The sequence below is a fragment of the Arabidopsis thaliana genome, chromosome 3 (genome assembly GCF_000001735.4).
Source record: "Arabidopsis thaliana chromosome 3, partial sequence".
In the NCBI taxonomy this organism is placed as follows: Eukaryota; Viridiplantae; Streptophyta; class Magnoliopsida; order Brassicales; family Brassicaceae; genus Arabidopsis; species Arabidopsis thaliana.
This window is the reverse complement of record NC_003074.8, coordinates 3091953-3110885: the sequence shown is the minus strand read 5'-3', so window position 1 is coordinate 3110885 and position 18933 is coordinate 3091953. Positions and strand designations below refer to the sequence as shown.

The 18933-nt window shown below is 39.4% G+C and overlaps 7 protein-coding genes and 1 non-coding gene across 10 annotated transcripts; 6 read left to right on the top strand and 2 right to left on the bottom strand.

The window, feature by feature from the left end:
• Positions 1-791: 791 nt before the first annotated feature.
• Positions 792-2097, top strand: AT3G10090 (Nucleic acid-binding, OB-fold-like protein). The gene is made up of 2 exons (NM_111844.5): positions 792-962; positions 1731-2097. Exon 2 carries the CDS (start codon positions 1732-1734, stop codon positions 1924-1926), a length of 195 nt encoding a protein of 64 aa, NP_187620.1. The 5' UTR covers positions 792-962; position 1731; the 3' UTR covers positions 1927-2097.
• Positions 2098-2500: 403 nt separating this feature from the next.
• On the top strand, positions 2501-3620 carry AT3G10080 (RmlC-like cupins superfamily protein). 2 transcript variants are annotated; one of them, NM_001337854.1, is made up of 1 exon: positions 2501-3611. In NM_001337854.1, the coding sequence occupies exon 1, from the start codon at positions 2514-2516 to the stop codon at positions 3408-3410; it is 897 nt and encodes a 298-aa protein (NP_001327505.1). In that variant the 5' UTR covers positions 2501-2513; the 3' UTR covers positions 3411-3611. The 2 variants fall into 2 exon arrangements, with proteins under 2 accessions (NP_001327505.1, NP_187619.1); NM_111843.5 differs by having other exon boundaries at positions 2620-3620.
• Positions 3621-4059: 439 nt separating this feature from the next.
• TAF12 (TBP-associated factor 12) lies at positions 4060-7006 on the top strand. Its single transcript, NM_111842.6, has 8 exons — positions 4060-4663; positions 4756-4914; positions 5035-5532; positions 5893-5967; positions 6067-6145; positions 6246-6310; positions 6403-6438; positions 6560-7006. Exons 1-8 carry the CDS (start codon positions 4088-4090, stop codon positions 6689-6691), a joined length of 1620 nt encoding a protein of 539 aa, NP_566367.1. The 5' UTR covers positions 4060-4087; the 3' UTR covers positions 6692-7006.
• Positions 6872-8812, bottom strand: AT3G10060 (FKBP-like peptidyl-prolyl cis-trans isomerase family protein). Its single transcript, NM_111841.5, has 10 exons — positions 8526-8812; positions 8275-8415; positions 8129-8184; positions 7997-8052; positions 7814-7871; positions 7644-7718; positions 7475-7564; positions 7315-7392; positions 7199-7239; positions 6872-7112 (listed from the first exon to the last, which is right to left on the bottom strand). Exons 1-10 carry the CDS (start codon positions 8593-8595, stop codon positions 7085-7087), a joined length of 693 nt encoding a protein of 230 aa, NP_187617.1. The 5' UTR covers positions 8596-8812; the 3' UTR covers positions 6872-7084.
• A 25-nt stretch (positions 8813-8837) lies between these two features.
• On the top strand, positions 8838-12161 carry OMR1 (L-O-methylthreonine resistant 1). The gene is made up of 9 exons (NM_111840.3): positions 8838-9552; positions 9678-9857; positions 9928-10197; positions 10345-10551; positions 10644-10892; positions 10971-11041; positions 11126-11243; positions 11362-11496; positions 11582-12161. The coding sequence occupies exons 1-9, from the start codon at positions 9145-9147 to the stop codon at positions 11720-11722; spliced, it is 1779 nt and encodes a 592-aa protein (NP_187616.1). The 5' UTR covers positions 8838-9144; the 3' UTR covers positions 11723-12161.
• Positions 12162-12468: 307 nt separating this feature from the next.
• Positions 12469-14541, top strand: AT3G10040 (sequence-specific DNA binding transcription factor). The gene has a single exon (NM_111839.3). The coding sequence runs from the start codon at positions 13011-13013 to the stop codon at positions 14304-14306; it is 1296 nt and encodes a 431-aa protein (NP_187615.2). The 5' UTR covers positions 12469-13010; the 3' UTR covers positions 14307-14541.
• Positions 14542-14597: 56 nt separating this feature from the next.
• On the bottom strand, positions 14598-14670 carry AT3G10035. The gene has a single exon. It is a non-coding gene; the product is annotated as a tRNA-Arg (tRNA).
• A 1190-nt stretch (positions 14671-15860) lies between these two features.
• On the top strand, positions 15861-18870 carry AT3G10030 (aspartate/glutamate/uridylate kinase family protein). Of its 2 annotated transcripts, NM_111838.4 has the most exons (7): positions 15861-16884; positions 16972-17116; positions 17202-17255; positions 17330-17421; positions 17741-17976; positions 18063-18233; positions 18509-18870. In NM_111838.4, the coding sequence occupies exons 1-7, from the start codon at positions 16055-16057 to the stop codon at positions 18607-18609; spliced, it is 1629 nt and encodes a 542-aa protein (NP_566366.1). In that variant the 5' UTR covers positions 15861-16054; the 3' UTR covers positions 18610-18870. The 2 variants fall into 2 exon arrangements, with proteins under 2 accessions (NP_566366.1, NP_001078129.1); NM_001084660.1 differs by having other exon boundaries at positions 15941-16884; positions 18063-18863.
• The last annotated feature ends 63 nt before the right edge of the window (positions 18871-18933 follow it).

Below are 18933 nucleotides of genomic sequence, written 5' to 3'. Positions count from 1 at the left end.
AGGTTCTTTTACAGCTACCATTCTGACGTGCTTTTATATATTAATTCTTCACTACATTAGCTTTTTTTTTCTAGGTAATTTGTCTAAAACCACTTGTTTCGACCAGGTTATTATGCTTATTTTGATGTCAAGAATGTCATGTACTCATCTTTTGTATCCCACATTCTAATGAGGTCAATATGTAATATGAAGAGAAAAAGAGAGATTTGAAAATATGTAGAGATTTAATCTCTCTACGAATATTTAATACTCGAAAAATCTTACGATTCGGTTTTAGAAATAAACAAATTTATTGTCAATAATATTAACAACTCAAAAACATTTTGATAAATCTCTCTATAATAACTAAAAACACAATTTCTTGAATATTTCAACCGAGATTTCCTATCTCTTTTATACTTGCTACCAAAATACCATTTTGATAATCTTACTCTAACAAAATTATCTTAAGCGACAAATTAATGACTCTTTTCCATCCAAATCAATTATTTTCTTTTTATATTCAAGATTTCGAGATTTATAAAAAATTGAACTATGTTATTGCTGATGTGTGAACTTTAAATGTTCAAATAAAATGATGTTCAGCCAAACTTTCAGCAAATAGCATCTAGCTCCTCCAGAGACATCTTTTTTTTTTTAGCAACTTTGATCGTTACAAAATCTAAAGGTCTTAATTGTTACAAATCTATAACGGTTACACGTGGTAGAGGAATGGAGATGGCTCCACCTTCTTTCGAAACACTAAAGAACCGGTTCGGTCTGAGATTAACTGAACTGATCACTTATTAAAACCGGGTCAAGTTTTTTTTGACTTTTGGTCGACATTATTTTATTTTTATAAGTCCTCTCTCACGAAACCAGTTAATTATTGGTGCGTCTCTCGAATTAGGGTTCTAGGATCTCTGCTCTTAAAACTCTTATCGCCGCTAAAACTCTCTACCCATCGCAGAGCCTCTCTAAAGGTTATCTTCATGATCTCACTCAATACATATGTTTCGTTACTATATGTTTTTGCTTCTGATTGTCGTTATTCTGTAATCGTTTAGAGTCGTTTATGGTTTCCCCCATTTTGTCTGTAATGTCCATGCTCTGTTTCTTTACAGTTTCCTCTCCGGCTTGTTAGATATCAGTTTAGTTCCTGATTTACTGAGAAACCAAGCTTTTGAGCTTAAGTATGTTAGGGTTCTGACGTTGATTGAGAAATATTATAAACTGGTTTTCAAGTTTATTTCTTTCTGGAATTTCTTTTGTAGTCTGATTATAAGGTACACTGCTAGATATACTGGATAGGTTACAGTCTCTTACTACTTATCCTTGTCTCTGTTCTTTGGAATCTATCTGTAGGATTCTCTCTTTCTTGTTAGATTTATGAGCCTAGTTTCTCACTCAGTTAAATGAAACCTGATATATACAATCGTCTTCTAGCTTCTTAACTCATCAGGTGTTGCAAATTTGTAAGTGCTGTTTGGTTCTGCATTTTGCAATTGATCATTAATTGAGAAGTTGTTAAAAATCATTAGATGATGTGATCTTTAAGTTTTTTTGCTTTTACTGATTAGTGTTTTTGTAGTGTTTTCTCTGCTTTGTTTGCATCTGTTGTTCTCCAGAGCTGTGATTGGTTTATAAAGGTTATACAGTCTTGATTCAAATGTGAACAATTCTCTTTTTCTAAGGATTTTCACTTCTTTTGTAAAATTTGGTCTCTGAATGTTTTTGTTTTGTTGAATCAGAATGGATTCTCAGATCAAGCACGCTGTTGTAGTGAAAGTGATGGGAAGGACTGGATCAAGGGGTCAAGTGACTCAGGTTAGAGTGAAGTTCACTGACTCGGACCGTTACATCATGAGGAACGTTAAAGGACCTGTCAGAGAGGGAGATATTCTCACCTTGCTGGAGTCCGAGAGAGAAGCTAGAAGACTTCGTTGATTCTCTTTGCAAATTGTTTTTGGTTGCTTTGAAGAACAAATGTTATATCGTTTGGATAATTAAATTCTTATTATGATGTTAAAAAATTTAATTATCAAAGATTGATGCTTTAGACTCTAAATCTATAATATATTAAAAATCATTTCTTTATCTTCACTTTGTTTTTTTTTTTTTTTTTTTTTTTTTTTGAACTAATATCTTCACTTTGTTATATCAAAGAAATAAGTCATGTTTCACACTCTGCCTAAACCTTTACCACCGAAAAAATGATGTTCATGTGCCTCTCTAATCATGCCTTGGAGATAACAAAAAGCTTAAGCAACAAATTCATCATTTTGAATATCATGGCATGCGCACACAGCACGCCTTATACGGGCCCCTGCTTCAGCCCAAGACATAGATTTGGTTATGCCTATACCAAAATTACATTATAAACCGGGATTGACACTAGGATCCGAAACCTTGGACTCCAGTTATATTTCCATTTTTATGCACAATTGTATTAATTTGTAACTATGAATTACATAGACGAATAGTAAATTCATAAGAGATGTGTCAATCAAGCCACAAAAGGGGTTTATCAGTCAATGTACCGGCCTAACCACTCCCATAACCAAAACCACATATCCAAACGTGGTTTTTCATTTGGTACAAAAACCCACACCTTAATTTCACAGACGAAATTTTGGTTGATAAAAAGTAACCATCTTAACCAGTCTCTCATTTACCCCCACCAGATATACATATGCTTATTTAAACCGGATGTAACACAACTCTTCTTCACATGGACCTCAAGTAAAATGGAAGCAAACACTTTGTTTCTTCTAAAAGCTCTTTGTCTTCTTTGTTTTAATGTATGCTTCACATTAGCTTCCGACCCTGATCCCATCCAAGACTTCTGCATACCAAAACCTGTGACATCTCCTTACCATGACCATCACTTCTCCACCAATCTCCCTTGCAAAAACTCCTCCGAAGTAACCACCGAAGATTTTGTCTTTTCCGGTCTAAAAACTGCCGGAAACTTCACGGAGACGGGGTTCGCCACCGTCCCAGTAGGCCCAGAAAACTTCCCCGGCCTTAATACATTAGGCATCTCGTTTGTCCGGGCTGATCTCAAACCCGGATCCATTAACCCACCACATTACCATCCGCGGGCGACGGAAGTAGCCCACTTGGTTAAAGGACGGGTTTACTCTGGTTTTGTGGACTCGAACAATAAGGTTTACGCTAAAGTGATGGAAGAAGGAGAAATGATGGTTTACCCAAAAGGGCTTGTACATTTTCAGATGAACGTCGGAGATGTTACGGCCACGATTGTCGGCGGACTTAATAGCCAAAACCCTGGTATTCAGAAGATACCGTCCGTGGTTTTTGGGTCAGGGATCAATGAGGAGTTGCTTATGAAAGCTTTTGGGTTGAGTCTTAAGCAGATTGGTACGTTGAAGAAAAGATTTGATCCTGTCATGTCTAATGAACATTGATGTTTTCTCTTAAAGTCTTATCGAGATTATTACATCGAAGTTATCTTTTATGTGATGGTAGTTCTTGATCATAATGTTATTTATATATTTTGACCCAAACAATGGTCATCTTTAGCTAGACAATGTTTCTTTCTACATGAATTATTATCACTTATCCACACTTCACATTTAGAATCCTGAATTATTATCACTAAACCTACATAATTTTGGCAACGTCACAAGCTTTGAAAATTTGACAATATCTTCTCCAATCCACAAAATATATCAAAATCAATGCCAGTTCTTCTTTGCTATAAGGCTCTAAAGGCTGCAAACAAATCTCCAATTTGTCGTGACACTAGCTAATTTGATCGCTGTGTACTCTTGAGTATGTGAGAAAAAGACCAGAGACTTTGACACTAGTTAACTTGGAAGCTACATTTCCAGCAATAGAAGAAACTTGCTATCTGAGCATAATGAAACGCTGCGTTTTAACTCTCATTTATTCTTTGGGGTTAAACTCATCGTTTTAATCACACAACAGAGAAAAGGAATTGTTAAAGCCGGTCCGGTATTAATAATTATCGAGCTTTGCAGTTTCGGTTCACTTGTTTAATACCGTACCGACAATTTCGGTTTAATTAGATTTCTATATACTCAATCAATATCTCTATTCCCTCCACATTCACAACCTTTTCATGGATCAGCCACGGCAAAGCTCGACGGCGTCTCAGCCACCGGAAACACCTCCTCAGCCGTCGGATTCGAAACCATCGACTTTAACACAGATTCAACCAACGCCTTCCACAAATCCGAGTCCCTCCTCCGTTGTTTCCTCTATTCCCTCTTCCCCAGCTCCACAATCACCATCGCTCAATCCAAACCCTAATCCTCCTCAATACACGCGTCCGGTGACATCTCCGGCGACGCAACAGCAGCAACATCTCTCCCAGCCTTTAGTACGGCCGCCTCCGCAGGCGTACTCTAGACCATGGCAACAACACTCCTCTTACACTCACTTCTCCTCCGCTTCGTCGCCATTGTTATCTTCCTCATCAGCGCCAGCCTCTTCGTCTTCGTCTTTACCTATTAGTGGGCAACAAAGAGGTGGTATGGCGATTGGCGTTCCGGCTTCCCCAATTCCGAGTCCTTCTCCTACACCTTCTCAACATTCGCCTTCTGCTTTTCCCGGCTCTTTTGGGCAACAATACGGCGGATTAGGTCGTGGAACTGTTGGAATGTCAGAAGCTACGTCCAATACAAGTTCCCCTCAGGTGGATTTTGTTCTCTCATATGTGCCACATTTCAAAGAATTGTGCTCTGTTACAAAAAAAATACCAACTTTTTTCTGTATGTGTGTGTTCAGGTTAGAATGATGCAAGGAACTCAGGGAATTGGGATGATGGGAACACTTGGCTCAGGTTCCCAAATAAGGCCGAGTGGGATGACTCAGCACCAACAGAGACCAACTCAATCGTCTCTAAGGCCAGCTTCCTCCACAAGTACCCAATCTCCTGTTGCTCAAGTATGTATTTTTTACCCTTCTGGCCTCTGTATCTTGACATAGGAACTCCAGCTTTGTGACTCCTTTGTTAACAACAACTTTGTTTGCACACTTTAATTCCTTATATTTTACTTTTGGCAGAACTTTCAAGGACATAGCCTTATGAGACCTTCACCTATTAGCTCTCCTAATGTCCAATCTACTGGTGCATCACAACAAAGCTTGCAAGCTATCAATCAACCTTGGTTATCATCTACTCCCCAAGGGAAGCCGCCTTTGCCACCTCCTTCGTATAGACCACAAGTAAATTCTCCCTCTATGCAACAAAGACCTCATATTCCTCAGCAACATATTTCTACGTCAGCAGCAACTCCACAGCCTCAGCAACAACAATCTCAACAACAACATCAGCCTCAAGAGCAACTTCAACAATTGAGATCTCCGCAGCAGCCTTTAGCTCACCCACATCAACCAACCCGGGTCCAAGGTTTGGTAAATCAGAAAGTTACTTCTCCGGTAATGCCGAGCCAGCCTCCTGTGGCTCAACCAGGAAACCATGCTAAAACAGTTTCTGCAGAGACCGAGCCGTCTGATGATCGTATCCTGGGGAAACGAAGCATCCATGAGCTACTTCAACAGGTATCCACTGACCTCTCTTCATATTCTCAACTTTGGGTAGCCATTTTGCATATTGACCAGTATTCTCATTCTCACGCTTGATTCTTACTTAATGTGTGATTGATTTCTTCTACTTGGATAGATCTCTTACAGATAAAGGGGAATGTATTTGATAAAAATAAAATAGAAGAGATATTGAGTTATTTGCTAATAATACCTCCCATAGAAAGCCAAAAAGCATGTATGATGACTATTGACAGATTCAGTAATAACATATATCGATAGTTTTAGGGGCTACTTTGATGGTGTTCAACACTGAACTCTCTGCATGATATCCATTGATTTTTTTCTCTAAATTTAAAATGCCTTGTCTATCCACAGATTGACCCGTCAGAGAAATTGGATCCAGAGGTTGAAGACATCCTTTCTGATATTGCTGAAGATTTTGTGGAGTCAGTAAGTAGCCCACACCGCATTGGTTAAGAGTCAAACATTTCTGTCCTGTGATGAGTTTTTTTTTTCTAACTCCTGCTCGTTGTGTTTCCTTTAACCCAGATCACAACTTTTGGCTGTTCTTTAGCCAAGCATAGAAAGTCAGATATTCTAGAGGCTAAGGACATCTTGCTCCATGTTGGTTCGTTCTGATCAATATTATCTACCTGCCCGTTTTCTTTCAATTTCTCATTCCAATTACAATGAGTAATTTCTTTTTGGTATCTTCTCCTTAAATGTAGAAAGAAACTGGAATATTAGGCCTCCTGGTTTTAGCAGTGATGAGTTCAAGACATTTCGGAAGCCAGTAAGAATTAGAGATCTGCATTTTATCAATTCGTCTTATTTACAAAATAGTTCCTAACATCTTTGGTTGTTTCCTTGGATAATGTTTTGCAGTTGACAACAGATATTCACAAAGAGCGACTTGCGGCTGTAAGTTTTAACACATGATTTTAAACATCCTAATAGTATAGATTATGGTTCTGAGTAGAAGAGAAACTTATATATTGAAGATTTTCTTGTTGATTTTGTATATACATTGTGGATTTTGAAGATAAAGAAGTCGGTCACGGCAACAGAAGCAGCAAACGCCAGGAATCAGTTTGGGCATGGGACTGCTAATGCAAGAGGCGGTCAGGCAAAGACACCTTCTAATCCCATGGGCTCTACAACTTTCAATCACTGATGTATTAGATCAACCCTCCAATCGTGTTTGGTAGGAATTTTCCATTAAAAAGGTACGAAATTTGTATCACCCATTTTGTACCCTATCTAGATCTCACAGTCCAAGATAACTACAGGCATGGAGGCTAGGCTAGATCTTAATTTTAACCATTAGTAAAGTATCTTACCACCTCATGGGATTGAATTGATTCAATGTTTTGCAAAACGGCCAAAAGTGTATGAATTGAGTGATGAGACACAGTTATAAAGCGGTTACAAAACCGGACTAGCCGGTATAATCCATTAAACAGATTCTTCTCATACAGTTGAATCTTCCATAGCTTTGATCAATTTTATAGTTTTTTACTGAATGTACACAGAAAATCTTGGTACAATGTTGGCTTCATTAGTCCTTTTAGCCTTCAACTATCTTCACTGGCGTCCTGCAGAATAAAACCGAAAAGAAAGCTTTCAGGGCACTTTTTTCGATCAAATTTACCCAGTGTATTAGTTGATTGATTTCACATACCCGAAAGGACTCTGCTTGATTGATAACAGCTCAATGTCAAGCTGCAAAAGAAAGATAACATAAATGAACACCACTTTAGAAGCCAACAAAAATTTCAATCCATTCAACTTGGTTACCTCTATCGTAGCGTTTGGAGGAATCTCTTGCACTCCTTTCTTCCCGTAAGCCAGCTCGGGAGGAACAATCACCAATCTCTGTATATAAACCTCATAGGGTCATCAAAACAAGACTTTGAGTGGCCTGACTTTGTGAAGCCTTTCGGTTTCAAAAACTAACCTGACCGCCTACACGCATCCCTTCAACACCAAGATCAAGTCCTTTCAGAACATTGCCTCTCTCTGATTGACCAACGTCAAACCCATAAGGCTGCAAAAATTCATTATTATCAGTAAAGGATCCTTGCATATTCAAGTACAGTAATGGACTCTGTAAGATTGCCTTATACCGTTCCACCTCCAACACCAAGTCCTTGTCGACTTGTCATGAACGTTATCCCTTTCCATTTTGCAACATAGTGAACCTGCGACACAACATTTGGGTTAAGCATCAACGCTTGTTAAAACTGTTAGCATTTACATGTCCAAAGTAAACCAGGAAACGTATTCACAACCGTACTGCGACCCGAGATCCTTTCACAGCCTCTGCTCCATTGCCAACCTTTATATCATAGTACCTGCCACAATATAAACAGAAACCAAACTTGTGATTATTGCGAGAAAGACTTGATTTTTCAATCCTGTTTTGCGGTATGAGTACTGTATCGAATTCAAACAAAAGATGATGCATTGGATTACGGACTTGAGACCATTGGGGAGAGTCGTGAAATCGCTTTCCGGTAACTTGGATGCACGTAGCTGCAGAGAATTGTATGTAAGAGATTGAGTTTTGAGTCAAGAACACAATGTATGCATAGATATATATATTGCTTACAGCTCTTCTACTGGTGCTTACTGCCTCGGCTGAACCAGTTGACAAAATCCCAGAAGCTGTTTTGAATCAGATAACAACATTTTCTAAGGATTTTGATACACTGAGCTTAAGTGGAGATGTGAAGAACTAATAGAGAATGATCTAACCTGTAGCGAGAAGACATCCAAGTAAGACCCTTCTCCCTTCACAACTCACCGGCGCCGGAGGCAGGACAGTCTCTGTTCTGATGACCTTTTCGCAGCCGGGAGAAGGTAACGAGCACCGGTACGGTTTGGATTGCCTTTTTCCTGCAAATTATAACAAATCCAAAAAAAAAACAATTTTTGCTTAATCGATGTCTCGATATTGGTTCAAAACATACAAGTAATTGACAGAGAGAGATAACAGATGTGTGTACTTGAGGGAAAGGGAATGGAGGAAGACAAAGAGTGATGGAGAGGGTGAACAAGTTTCATTGTTAAGATCATTCTTTCAATGTTTTTGTGTTAGTTCACAGATTCTTGTTGTCTAAAACAAAGAAACTGACTAGTTCTTGTTTGCCTTCCTTCAGAGTGTGCCCTTAATTGTGTGTGAGACGAAGAAGAGAGTAAGTGATAAAACTGGAATTCTCATCCACAAGTTGTAGATTTCATGATTCTCTCAAGTCACCACCAAACTTCTTGTCGTAGACCATATAAATAAAAAATATTTGTTTTGCTAAAACTTAGAAAAGATCAGTTTTTATTTTCCAATATACATGATGATGAATGATCCACCAACACCAAGTGCGTCCATAATCGTTATTAATTAATCTGCAATACATTAGGGCTAATCACGGAATAATAGTTTTTTGTGTTGGGTTTGTAATTTATGTGTCCGGTGAAACCTAAATACAGACAAAAAAAGTGCTGGTTAGTGTTTGGTGAGAATCGGTAATAAAAGGTTTAAAAAACCAAACCGGTCACGTAGTTTTGTTTGTTGTGTTTATTAAGAGCCGCCACCAGCTTCTTCCTCTCTGTTTAACTCTCTCTAAACCCATGAATTCCGTTCAGCTTCCGACGGCGCAATCCTCTCTCCGTAGCCACATTCACCGTCCATCAAAACCAGTGGTCGGATTCACTCACTTCTCCTCCCGTTCTCGGATCGCAGTGGCGGTTCTGTCCCGAGATGAAACATCTATGACTCCACCGCCTCCAAAGCTTCCTTTACCACGTCTTAAGGTCTCTCCGAATTCGTTGCAATACCCTGCCGGTTACCTCGGTGCTGTACCAGAACGTACGAACGAGGCTGAGAACGGAAGCATCGCGGAAGCTATGGAGTATTTGACGAATATACTGTCCACTAAGGTTTACGACATCGCCATTGAGTCACCACTCCAATTGGCTAAGAAGCTATCTAAGAGATTAGGTGTTCGTATGTATCTTAAAAGAGAAGACTTGCAACCTGTAAGTAATGAAGCTTCTCCCTTTATACATTTTGGTTGATTTTTTAGGTGAATTATGTATGGAATTGAGACTACATCTGAGGTTTTATGTGTTGTTGTACTGAGTGGTGACTGGAATTGTTTTAGGTATTCTCGTTTAAGCTTCGTGGAGCTTACAATATGATGGTGAAACTTCCAGCAGATCAATTGGCAAAAGGAGTTATCTGCTCTTCAGCTGGAAACCATGCTCAAGGAGTTGCTTTATCTGCTAGTAAACTCGGCTGCACTGCTGTGATTGTTATGCCTGTTACGACTCCTGAGATAAAGGTATTTTCCATTTTTAAGCTTTCTCATGTCTTGAAGTTAGTATCTGATGGTGTTCTGGGATTGAAAACAGTGGCAAGCTGTAGAGAATTTGGGTGCAACGGTTGTTCTTTTCGGAGATTCGTATGATCAAGCACAAGCACATGCTAAGATACGAGCTGAAGAAGAGGGTCTGACGTTTATACCTCCTTTTGATCACCCTGATGTTATTGCTGGACAAGGGACTGTTGGGATGGAGATCACTCGTCAGGCTAAGGGTCCATTGCATGCTATATTTGTGCCAGTTGGTGGTGGTGGTTTAATAGCTGGTATTGCTGCTTATGTGAAGAGGGTTTCTCCCGAGGTACTCTTTTTGCTGTGACTGCTTTGGCAATGTCACCTTCTGTTCTGTTGTTGTTAATAACAGCTACTTGTGACAAAATCCAGAATTTTAATTAAGAAATGAGTTCCTTCAGCTTCTGTTTCTTATTGTGACTTTTGGGTTATGCAGGTGAAGATCATTGGTGTAGAACCAGCTGACGCAAATGCAATGGCTTTGTCGCTGCATCACGGTGAGAGGGTGATATTGGACCAGGTTGGGGGATTTGCAGATGGTGTAGCAGTTAAAGAAGTTGGTGAAGAGACTTTTCGTATAAGCAGAAATCTAATGGATGGTGTTGTTCTTGTCACTCGTGATGCTATTTGTGCATCAATAAAGGTATGGTACTATCCTTGATACGTTATCCCTTGTCAGACGGTGTTTGGCATATGCATACTGAATTGTAGATAATCAGATACTTGTCTCTACAGGATATGTTTGAGGAGAAACGGAACATATTGGAACCAGCAGGGGCTCTTGCACTCGCTGGAGCTGAGGCATACTGTAAATATTATGGCCTAAAGGACGTGAATGTCGTAGCCATAACCAGTGGCGCTAACATGAACTTTGACAAGCTAAGGATTGTGACAGAACTCGCCAATGTCGGTAGGCAACAGGAAGCTGTTCTTGCTACTCTCATGCCGGAAAAACCTGGAAGCTTTAAGCAATTTTGTGAGCTGGTGTGTGTTTGGTATTATAGCATATAGTAGTTAATCACATTACAGAGTGTATGTAAGACAAAACATTAATGGGTGCAGGTTGGACCAATGAACATAAGCGAGTTCAAATATAGATGTAGCTCGGAAAAGGAGGCTGTTGTACTATACAGGTAAGGCCATTCCTGAAAAATTCCTTCCTTCCCGAGTAGTTTATTCATCCTCTAATCTGCAAAATTTTGTAAATTGTTGTATAGTGTCGGAGTTCACACAGCTGGAGAGCTCAAAGCACTACAGAAGAGAATGGAATCTTCTCAACTCAAAACTGTCAATCTCACTACCAGTGACTTAGTGAAAGATCACCTGCGTTACTTGGTGCGTCCTTGATTGATTTCTCTCTGTGCTTATTTCTCCTTTAGGATTACTAGATTTCCAATTCATTCCCATTGGTTGATGCAAAGTTGTCATGTGAATCACACTTTATACATATCAGATGGGAGGAAGATCTACTGTTGGAGACGAGGTTCTATGCCGATTCACCTTTCCCGAGAGACCTGGTGCTCTAATGAACTTCTTGGACTCTTTCAGTCCACGGTGGAACATCACCCTTTTCCATTACCGTGGACAGGTTTGTTTCCCATTTCACCATAAAAATGTTTTAATGGAACTTCGAGTCTCCTCCTTACTATACAATCTTCCTTCTTTCAAAAAAGGGTGAGACGGGCGCGAATGTGCTGGTCGGGATCCAAGTCCCCGAGCAAGAAATGGAGGAATTTAAAAACCGAGCTAAAGCTCTTGGATACGACTACTTCTTAGTAAGTGATGACGACTATTTTAAGCTTCTGATGCACTGAGTTTGAAGCTGTGGTGGATAATCCAAATCTCAGGAAGAAGAAGAACCCATGAGAGTCTTCCTCGTGATCATGGTTGTTCTTGAGATTCTTTAGTCTGTTTTCTCTCGGGTCTGTGTCTGTCGGATGAGCGTTTTAGCCACTGTAGTTCAATGAGTAACCTCTATTTGCTACGAACTCTCATTCCTAGATCGTGGGTTACCTTTTGGTTTCTCCAAGCAATTTGAGGCTAGCCTCCAATAAAAAATAGTATTTCTAGTATTTGAAAAAACGCTACTTTCGTGGTATAGAGAAAGATAAAGAGAGAGAGAGAGAGAGAGAGAGAGAGAGAGAGAGAGAGAGAGAGAGAGAGAGAGAGAGAGATGCTCTTGATATTGCTCTTGATACAACTCTATTATTATTGCTCTTAATCCATAATGAAAGTGCTTTATGAATTGTAATTATATGATGCTTAATTATATGATGGTTAATTGGTAACTGATTTTCAACGAGAAAAAGTGTTTGTCCCTGTATCTAGCTTTCTAACTCGGTTTACAAGCCTAATTTTGTTCTGTTGTGTACCAAATCGATCATTTTTGGTTGTCTCAGTTTAAGATTGGTCTGACTCTCAGTTTAAGGCTGGCAAAAAAGTCACAATCATTACGCGGTTAAACAGTTACTATATTTGGTTGTTTAATCGATGTTTTAAACCGTTTTTCAATAATGATTGATATTTGTTTTATTTTATTGTATGCAGATTTCAGATTTGTATGATATAAATAAAAAAGTTGTGAAATCAAAAAAGCAGATACTGTTTTTCATTTATTTGTGAAAAAATTTAAGAAAAAAATCTTATGAAAAGTTAGGTTGGATTTTTATTATTGGCAGAAAGGTAAAAACAGTGGCCAAAAAAAGGCAGCTCCATTGGTTTTGCCAAAACCAGCCCCTTGGTTTAGGCTTGATTTGTAATCCCAAAAAGGAAACAAAACTTTAAAAACCACAAAACCATGGGCAGTTTTCAGATCATCCCTTTGACGGCTCCCAAAACCACTGCTCTCCTCTCTTCTCTGTATATTACTCTCTTTCTCTTCCTTTGACTCCAATCCCGAAACCACTTCACCAAAAAACATCTTCAACACAAACTAAACAAAACTTAAAAGTAAGAACTCGAAGATACTGTACTTACAAATTCCTGTCGGAATTCTCTTACTTCGTCGGAAATTCGAAATCTGGGTTTGTGGGATTCCGTGTTGATTTATCTACCATTGTTTCCAAGTTTCAATTTTTTATCCAATTTAGGGTTCAGTGTTTGATGGAATCGAATGTGATGTTCTCTGGGTTTAGTCCAAGAATGTTGAGCTTAGAAATGCCGCAAAATCCACCAAATCCCCAAAATTCAATTCAGTTCCAGCATCCTCATCCTTACACCACCTCCGGCGACCAACAAACTCAGCCGCCGATAAAATCCTTATACCCATACGCCTCAAAACCCAAACAAATGTCACCCATTAGCGGTGGCGGTTGCGACGACGAGGATCGCGGGTCGGGTTCCGGATCCGGTTGCAACCCTGAAGACAGCGCGGGAACTGACGGGAAGAGGAAATTGTCACAATGGCATAGAATGAAATGGACGGATACAATGGTTAGGCTTTTGATCATGGCGGTTTTCTACATCGGTGACGAAGCTGGTTTAAACGATCCAGTCGACGCCAAGAAAAAGACCGGCGGTGGCGGTGGCGGCGGAGGAGGAGGAGGGATGTTGCAGAAGAAAGGGAAGTGGAAATCAGTGTCGAGAGCTATGGTGGAGAAAGGTTTCTCTGTGTCACCACAACAATGTGAAGACAAGTTCAATGATTTGAACAAGAGGTACAAGAGAGTTAACGATATTCTTGGTAAAGGAATCGCTTGTCGTGTCGTTGAGAATCAAGGATTGTTAGAGAGTATGGATCATTTGACTCCGAAGTTGAAAGATGAAGTCAAGAAGTTGCTTAATTCTAAGCATCTTTTCTTTAGAGAGATGTGTGCTTATCATAATAGTTGTGGTCATCTTGGTGGTCATGACCAACAACCACCGCAACAGAATCCTATTTCGATTCCGATTCCGAGTCAGCAGCAGAACTGTTTTCACGCGGCGGAAGCAGGGAAAATGGCGAGAATTGCGGAGAGGGTGGAGGTGGAGGAGGAAGTAGAGTCTGATATGGCGGAGGATTCGGAGTCAGAGATGGAGGAATCAGAGGAAGAAGAGACGAGGAAGAAGCGGAGGATATCGACGGCGGTGAAGAGGTTGAGGGAAGAAGCGGCAAGTGTAGTGGAAGATGTTGGGAAGAGTGTGTGGGAGAAGAAAGAGTGGATAAGGAGAAAGATGTTGGAGATTGAGGAGAAGAAGATTGGGTATGAGTGGGAAGGAGTGGAGATGGAGAAGCAGAGAGTGAAGTGGATGAGATATAGGAGCAAGAAAGAGAGAGAGATGGAGAAGGCTAAGCTTGACAATCAGAGACGGAGGCTTGAGACGGAGAGGATGATTCTCATGTTACGGCGGAGTGAAATTGAGTTGAATGAGTTACAGTCTTCGGGTACACGGGTTGACCCGAGTTCCGCTAAGGGGTGATGCTGATTAGTATTTAGGATTAGAGATTTTTTACAACTTTGTAGTTTCTAATGTTAGGATTCTCACGTTTTAGTGACATTAGGCAGTAAATTAAATCTTAAAAGTATGTACTATTGTAGACAAAAGGTCTTTAATCAGCAAATTGATTAAGCATGTCTACTTTTGTAGTTTCAATTTTCGAATAAGGATTCTCTCACGCTGTCAATATTTAAGTGGTTAATTGGTAAAAGTGAGAAGAAATTAATCAATCGTACAAAGGTTAACACACATACTAAGGGAAAAAAAAAATGACACACCCGGTGGGACTCGAACCCACAATCGTTTGATTAGAAGTCAAACGCCTTATCCATTAGGCCACGGGTGCTCTGCTTGCACTAGAGTATTGAGAAAACATTAAGAAACATAATTACAATCAGTAAAACTACCCACGGCCCACGGGCGATCCTCGTTTATTTAAAGAATATATGTTTCTCTATTTAATAATTTACCCTTCAAAGCATCACAATGGAGAGTTTTTCTTCTATTTTTAACCAACTAGAGTTTTGTGTACAAGTAGTTATTAAAGATATAATTCAAGAACTGTTATGATATTTGTAAGAAGAAGAGATTTTCTATTATAAATACTTGAGTGAAAGTTTAGGTAGGTTACACAATGTCAATAATGTGACAAAGATTATTTGAGATGATAGAACACAAAAAAATATCATACCATACCACTATATTCCATTTCCATCTAGTGTTTGAGCAGATATTCTGCTTTGTACATGTTTCTTGCACCTACAATAAGATTCAAAAGTTTAATTAGATACCATTGGAACTATAGCGATAGTTGCAGTTTTCTCTAAAGTTTTCCTATAACATATTTTCGGACATATGGTAGGAGCATCTGGAAGATTATGAGGATCAACAAATAGCGGAAAACAAATTACTGTATACACATTGCTTTCAAAAACCAAACAATCTTCGTCAAATGAATTTTGTAACTTTTGCTGAATATGATACCAAGTGGAGTCCAATGACAAACAATCTCCGGTATGAATTTAGTGTCGTACGTGAAGTATATATAAGTTACAAATCATGTCTTTAGAACAAATGATGGAAAGTGATATATCATATATACAGTGAGACACGATGCGATCAATCAAACGACCAAATTAAAAAAAAAAATTAGTAACATAATTATGACTCGTTGTTATATCTAAAAATGACAGGAAAACATTGGACTAAACCATTTTTTTCAGTTTTAATTGTTGTAACACCTGTTTCCAACGTTTTATATTGATAGTATTAATTATTTTCTTCGTTCACCCGTTACATCAATTGAAAATTGAATTGTTATCATCAAAGGTTTTATAATTTTATAAATTTTAATCTTACAAAGACAAAATCATTATGGGAATATATATCTGTGAAAGAATTTTGATAATATGTATTTTGTTGGAAAGCTGAAAAATATGAGGTAACGTAGGTTATTGACTGTAACGGAAGCGAATTTAACTATGTTTCGGTTTGGATTAACCAAAACCGAATAGAATAACGCAATTTAACTTTGGTTCGGTTTGGTTTTTGTGAATTAACTTTTTTTTATTCCACCCTTACCACTTGCCTAACGGAGCCGTTGTGACGGCCCATCCACTTTTGCGCTAGTTCACGCCTTGACGCCTTCTCCTTCCGTTTCTTCAGCCTCTCGCCGCTAATTAACGCCGTCTCTGGTTGCTACCACCGCCGTAACCCTAACGGCATTTTTAATGGCGTCGTGTGATGACGATTTCTCTCTACTTGGAGACGATCAGTCAAACCCTAATCAACATCACCACCACCACCAAGTTCTTCATCACACGCCCTACGCTCCTAGACGATTCAACCCGAAACCATCGAATCAGATCCTTTTACCGCATCACCAGAGGAACGGCGACGAGGACGACGAGAACGATGTCGTTGTAGAAGCGTCTTCTGCTTTCCACGGTCACGGTGTTAATCCTTTCACGGCGGACGAAAATTCGAATCCGTATGATGATAATAACGCAGCTGTAGACGAAGACGAAGACGAAGATCTCGGTGCCAACAGATCTAGAATCGGAGGTGTTCGTGTTGAGAAGAGGCAGAGTCAGGAGGAGCTAAGTGACGGAGGAACAACAAATGGCGGTGAGATTACTCCCTACGGTAGCTTCAAGAGACCGAGGACTTCGTCTTCCTCAGCTGGTGAGTATAGGAAGGATAGAGAAGAGTGGAGTGATGCGGCGATTGCGTGTTTGTTAGATGCGTATTCGGATAAGTTCACACAGCTTAATCGAGGGAATCTCCGGGGAAGAGATTGGGAAGAGGTTGCTTCATCGGTGAGTGAGAGGTGTGAAAAGCTGAGTAAGAGTGTAGAACAGTGTAAGAACAAGATTGATAATCTCAAGAAGAGGTATAAGCTTGAAAGGCATAGAATGAGCAGTGGTGGAACAGCAGCTAGTCACTGGCCTTGGTTTAAGAAGATGGAAGATATTGTGGGCAATTCATTAGCCTTGAAAGGCGCGTCTGATGAAGATAGAAGCGGAAGCTCAATGGGGAATACTGTGAAGCCAGCTAGAAGGTAATGCAGAAACGATCACTAGCAACTCTTTTGTATTTTGTGCTCTTGTGAAAGTGAAAGTTTTTGGTTTTGTATTTCTTGTTTCAGGTATCCTCTGGTAACATATAACCCAGGAGTTCAGATTAATAACGTCAAATCAAAGGCTACATCAAACCCTAGATGGCGAAGAGTGGTTCTAAAAATCAGTGGTGCAGCTCTTGCCTGCACCGGTCCTAATAACATTGATCCAAAGGTTTCCTCCAGAATGTGTAATCTTTTGTTGATTCATGCATTTTCTCTATCCGACCTCAGCATCAAATTCTCTTTTGATTATTTAGGTAATCAATCTGATTGCAAGAGAAGTTGCAATGGCTTGTCGTCTTGGTGTAGAGGTAACACTTAGTTCTAGATTGTTAGCGTTTTATCCTTTTTCAGTTAAATGGTATTCATAGTTTGGTTCTTCCAGGTAGCGATAGTTGTTGGGAGTCGGAACTTTTTTTGTGGCAGCACATGGGTAACTGCCACTGGTTTGGATAGAACCACTGCATATCATATAAGGTTGGTCAAAATATTTCAGTTGATAAAATGTTTGAATTGTGCTTTGTATAAAGCATGATGGCTGTAGTATGATAATCGAACTGGCTGGTGCAAACACTGTATGAGAATTTTATCTGCTCATGATGAGTTATATTTCCATATTTGATTTATCGTGCTCTGAAGTTCTCACAGATGATTTTTTTTTTCATCATTTCAAATGGTCTCACATGTCATCTTTGCCAAAACATCCATGCACTTAGCAACAAAATAGTATTGCCTTCTATGTTCTGTTTTGCTGGAGATAGGTTGTTCAGCTCACCGAATTTCTGTTATGTAACAGTATGATGGCGTCTGTGATGAACTCTGCTTTACTTCAATCGTCCCTGGAGAAAATAGGGGTGCAGGCACGGTTACAAACTGCAATATCGGTTCAGGGTGTCGGGGAGCCTTACAATCGTCAACGAGCCACCCGGCATCTAGATAAGGGAAGAGTGGTAATATTTGGTGGCATCGGTGCCACGCTTGGAAATCCACTTTTATCATCTGATGCATCTGCAGCCCTTCGAGCTATAGACAGTACAACTCTCTTACTTCCTCTTAGTGTTGTTCTCTTTCCATTAGTAACTGGTCCTAAGTGGTAACCTAAGATCTCTTGTTATCAGTCAATGCGGAGGCAGTGGTGAAAGGAACAAACGTTGATGGTGTTTATGACTGTCATTCACAAGATAGTAACGTGACATTTGAGCACATATCATTTCAAGATTTGGCTTCTAGAGGTCTTACGTCAATGGATACAATGGCCCTTAACTTTTGTGAAGAGAACAGCATTCCAGGTCGAGATTCTTCTTCTCTCTCTTATCATGTTTAGCTAATCCGTTTTAGATTACTTAGATCTGGCTGTGAGATAAATGGTTAAACTTAGTGACCTAGACAGAATTATACAAATGGTTTACTCGAGATGGGACCTCTAGAATCCTGATTTCCATCAGTGGATAATAGATCAATACCCTTATACTTGTCCCGCAATGAGTGCTTAGCACCTGATGATAGAATCGAACGTTGAATGTAAATGACCTGATTCCTTGTCCTCTGGATTAAAAAAAAACAGTTGTGGTATTTAACTTTCTGGAAGCTGGGAACATCACAAAAGCTTTGTGCGGAGAACAAGTGGGTACTTTGATCGATAGAAGCGGAAGGGGCGTGAGTTAGTAGTATATGTGTGAATTCATAACACTTTGTAAACACGTTGTTTTTTCCGTAAGTAATTATATTTCATAGATGAGTTGACAAGAAAAAGGAGAGTTGCTCCATTCACAAGTGAAGACGTTGTAATATTGAAGATGTTGACACGTTTGAGAGATTTTCTTTCTCCATCTTCGTTGACTGACTTCTTCTTTCTGAATGATTGTATTTACGATTTTGTTTGTAATGCTTTAATACTATTAGAGCAAATGTCAAAATCTATTGCTGAGTATCAAAATAATCCGATCATGATGTGAACAAACATGTAATGTATGGGGACCGAACAGTATA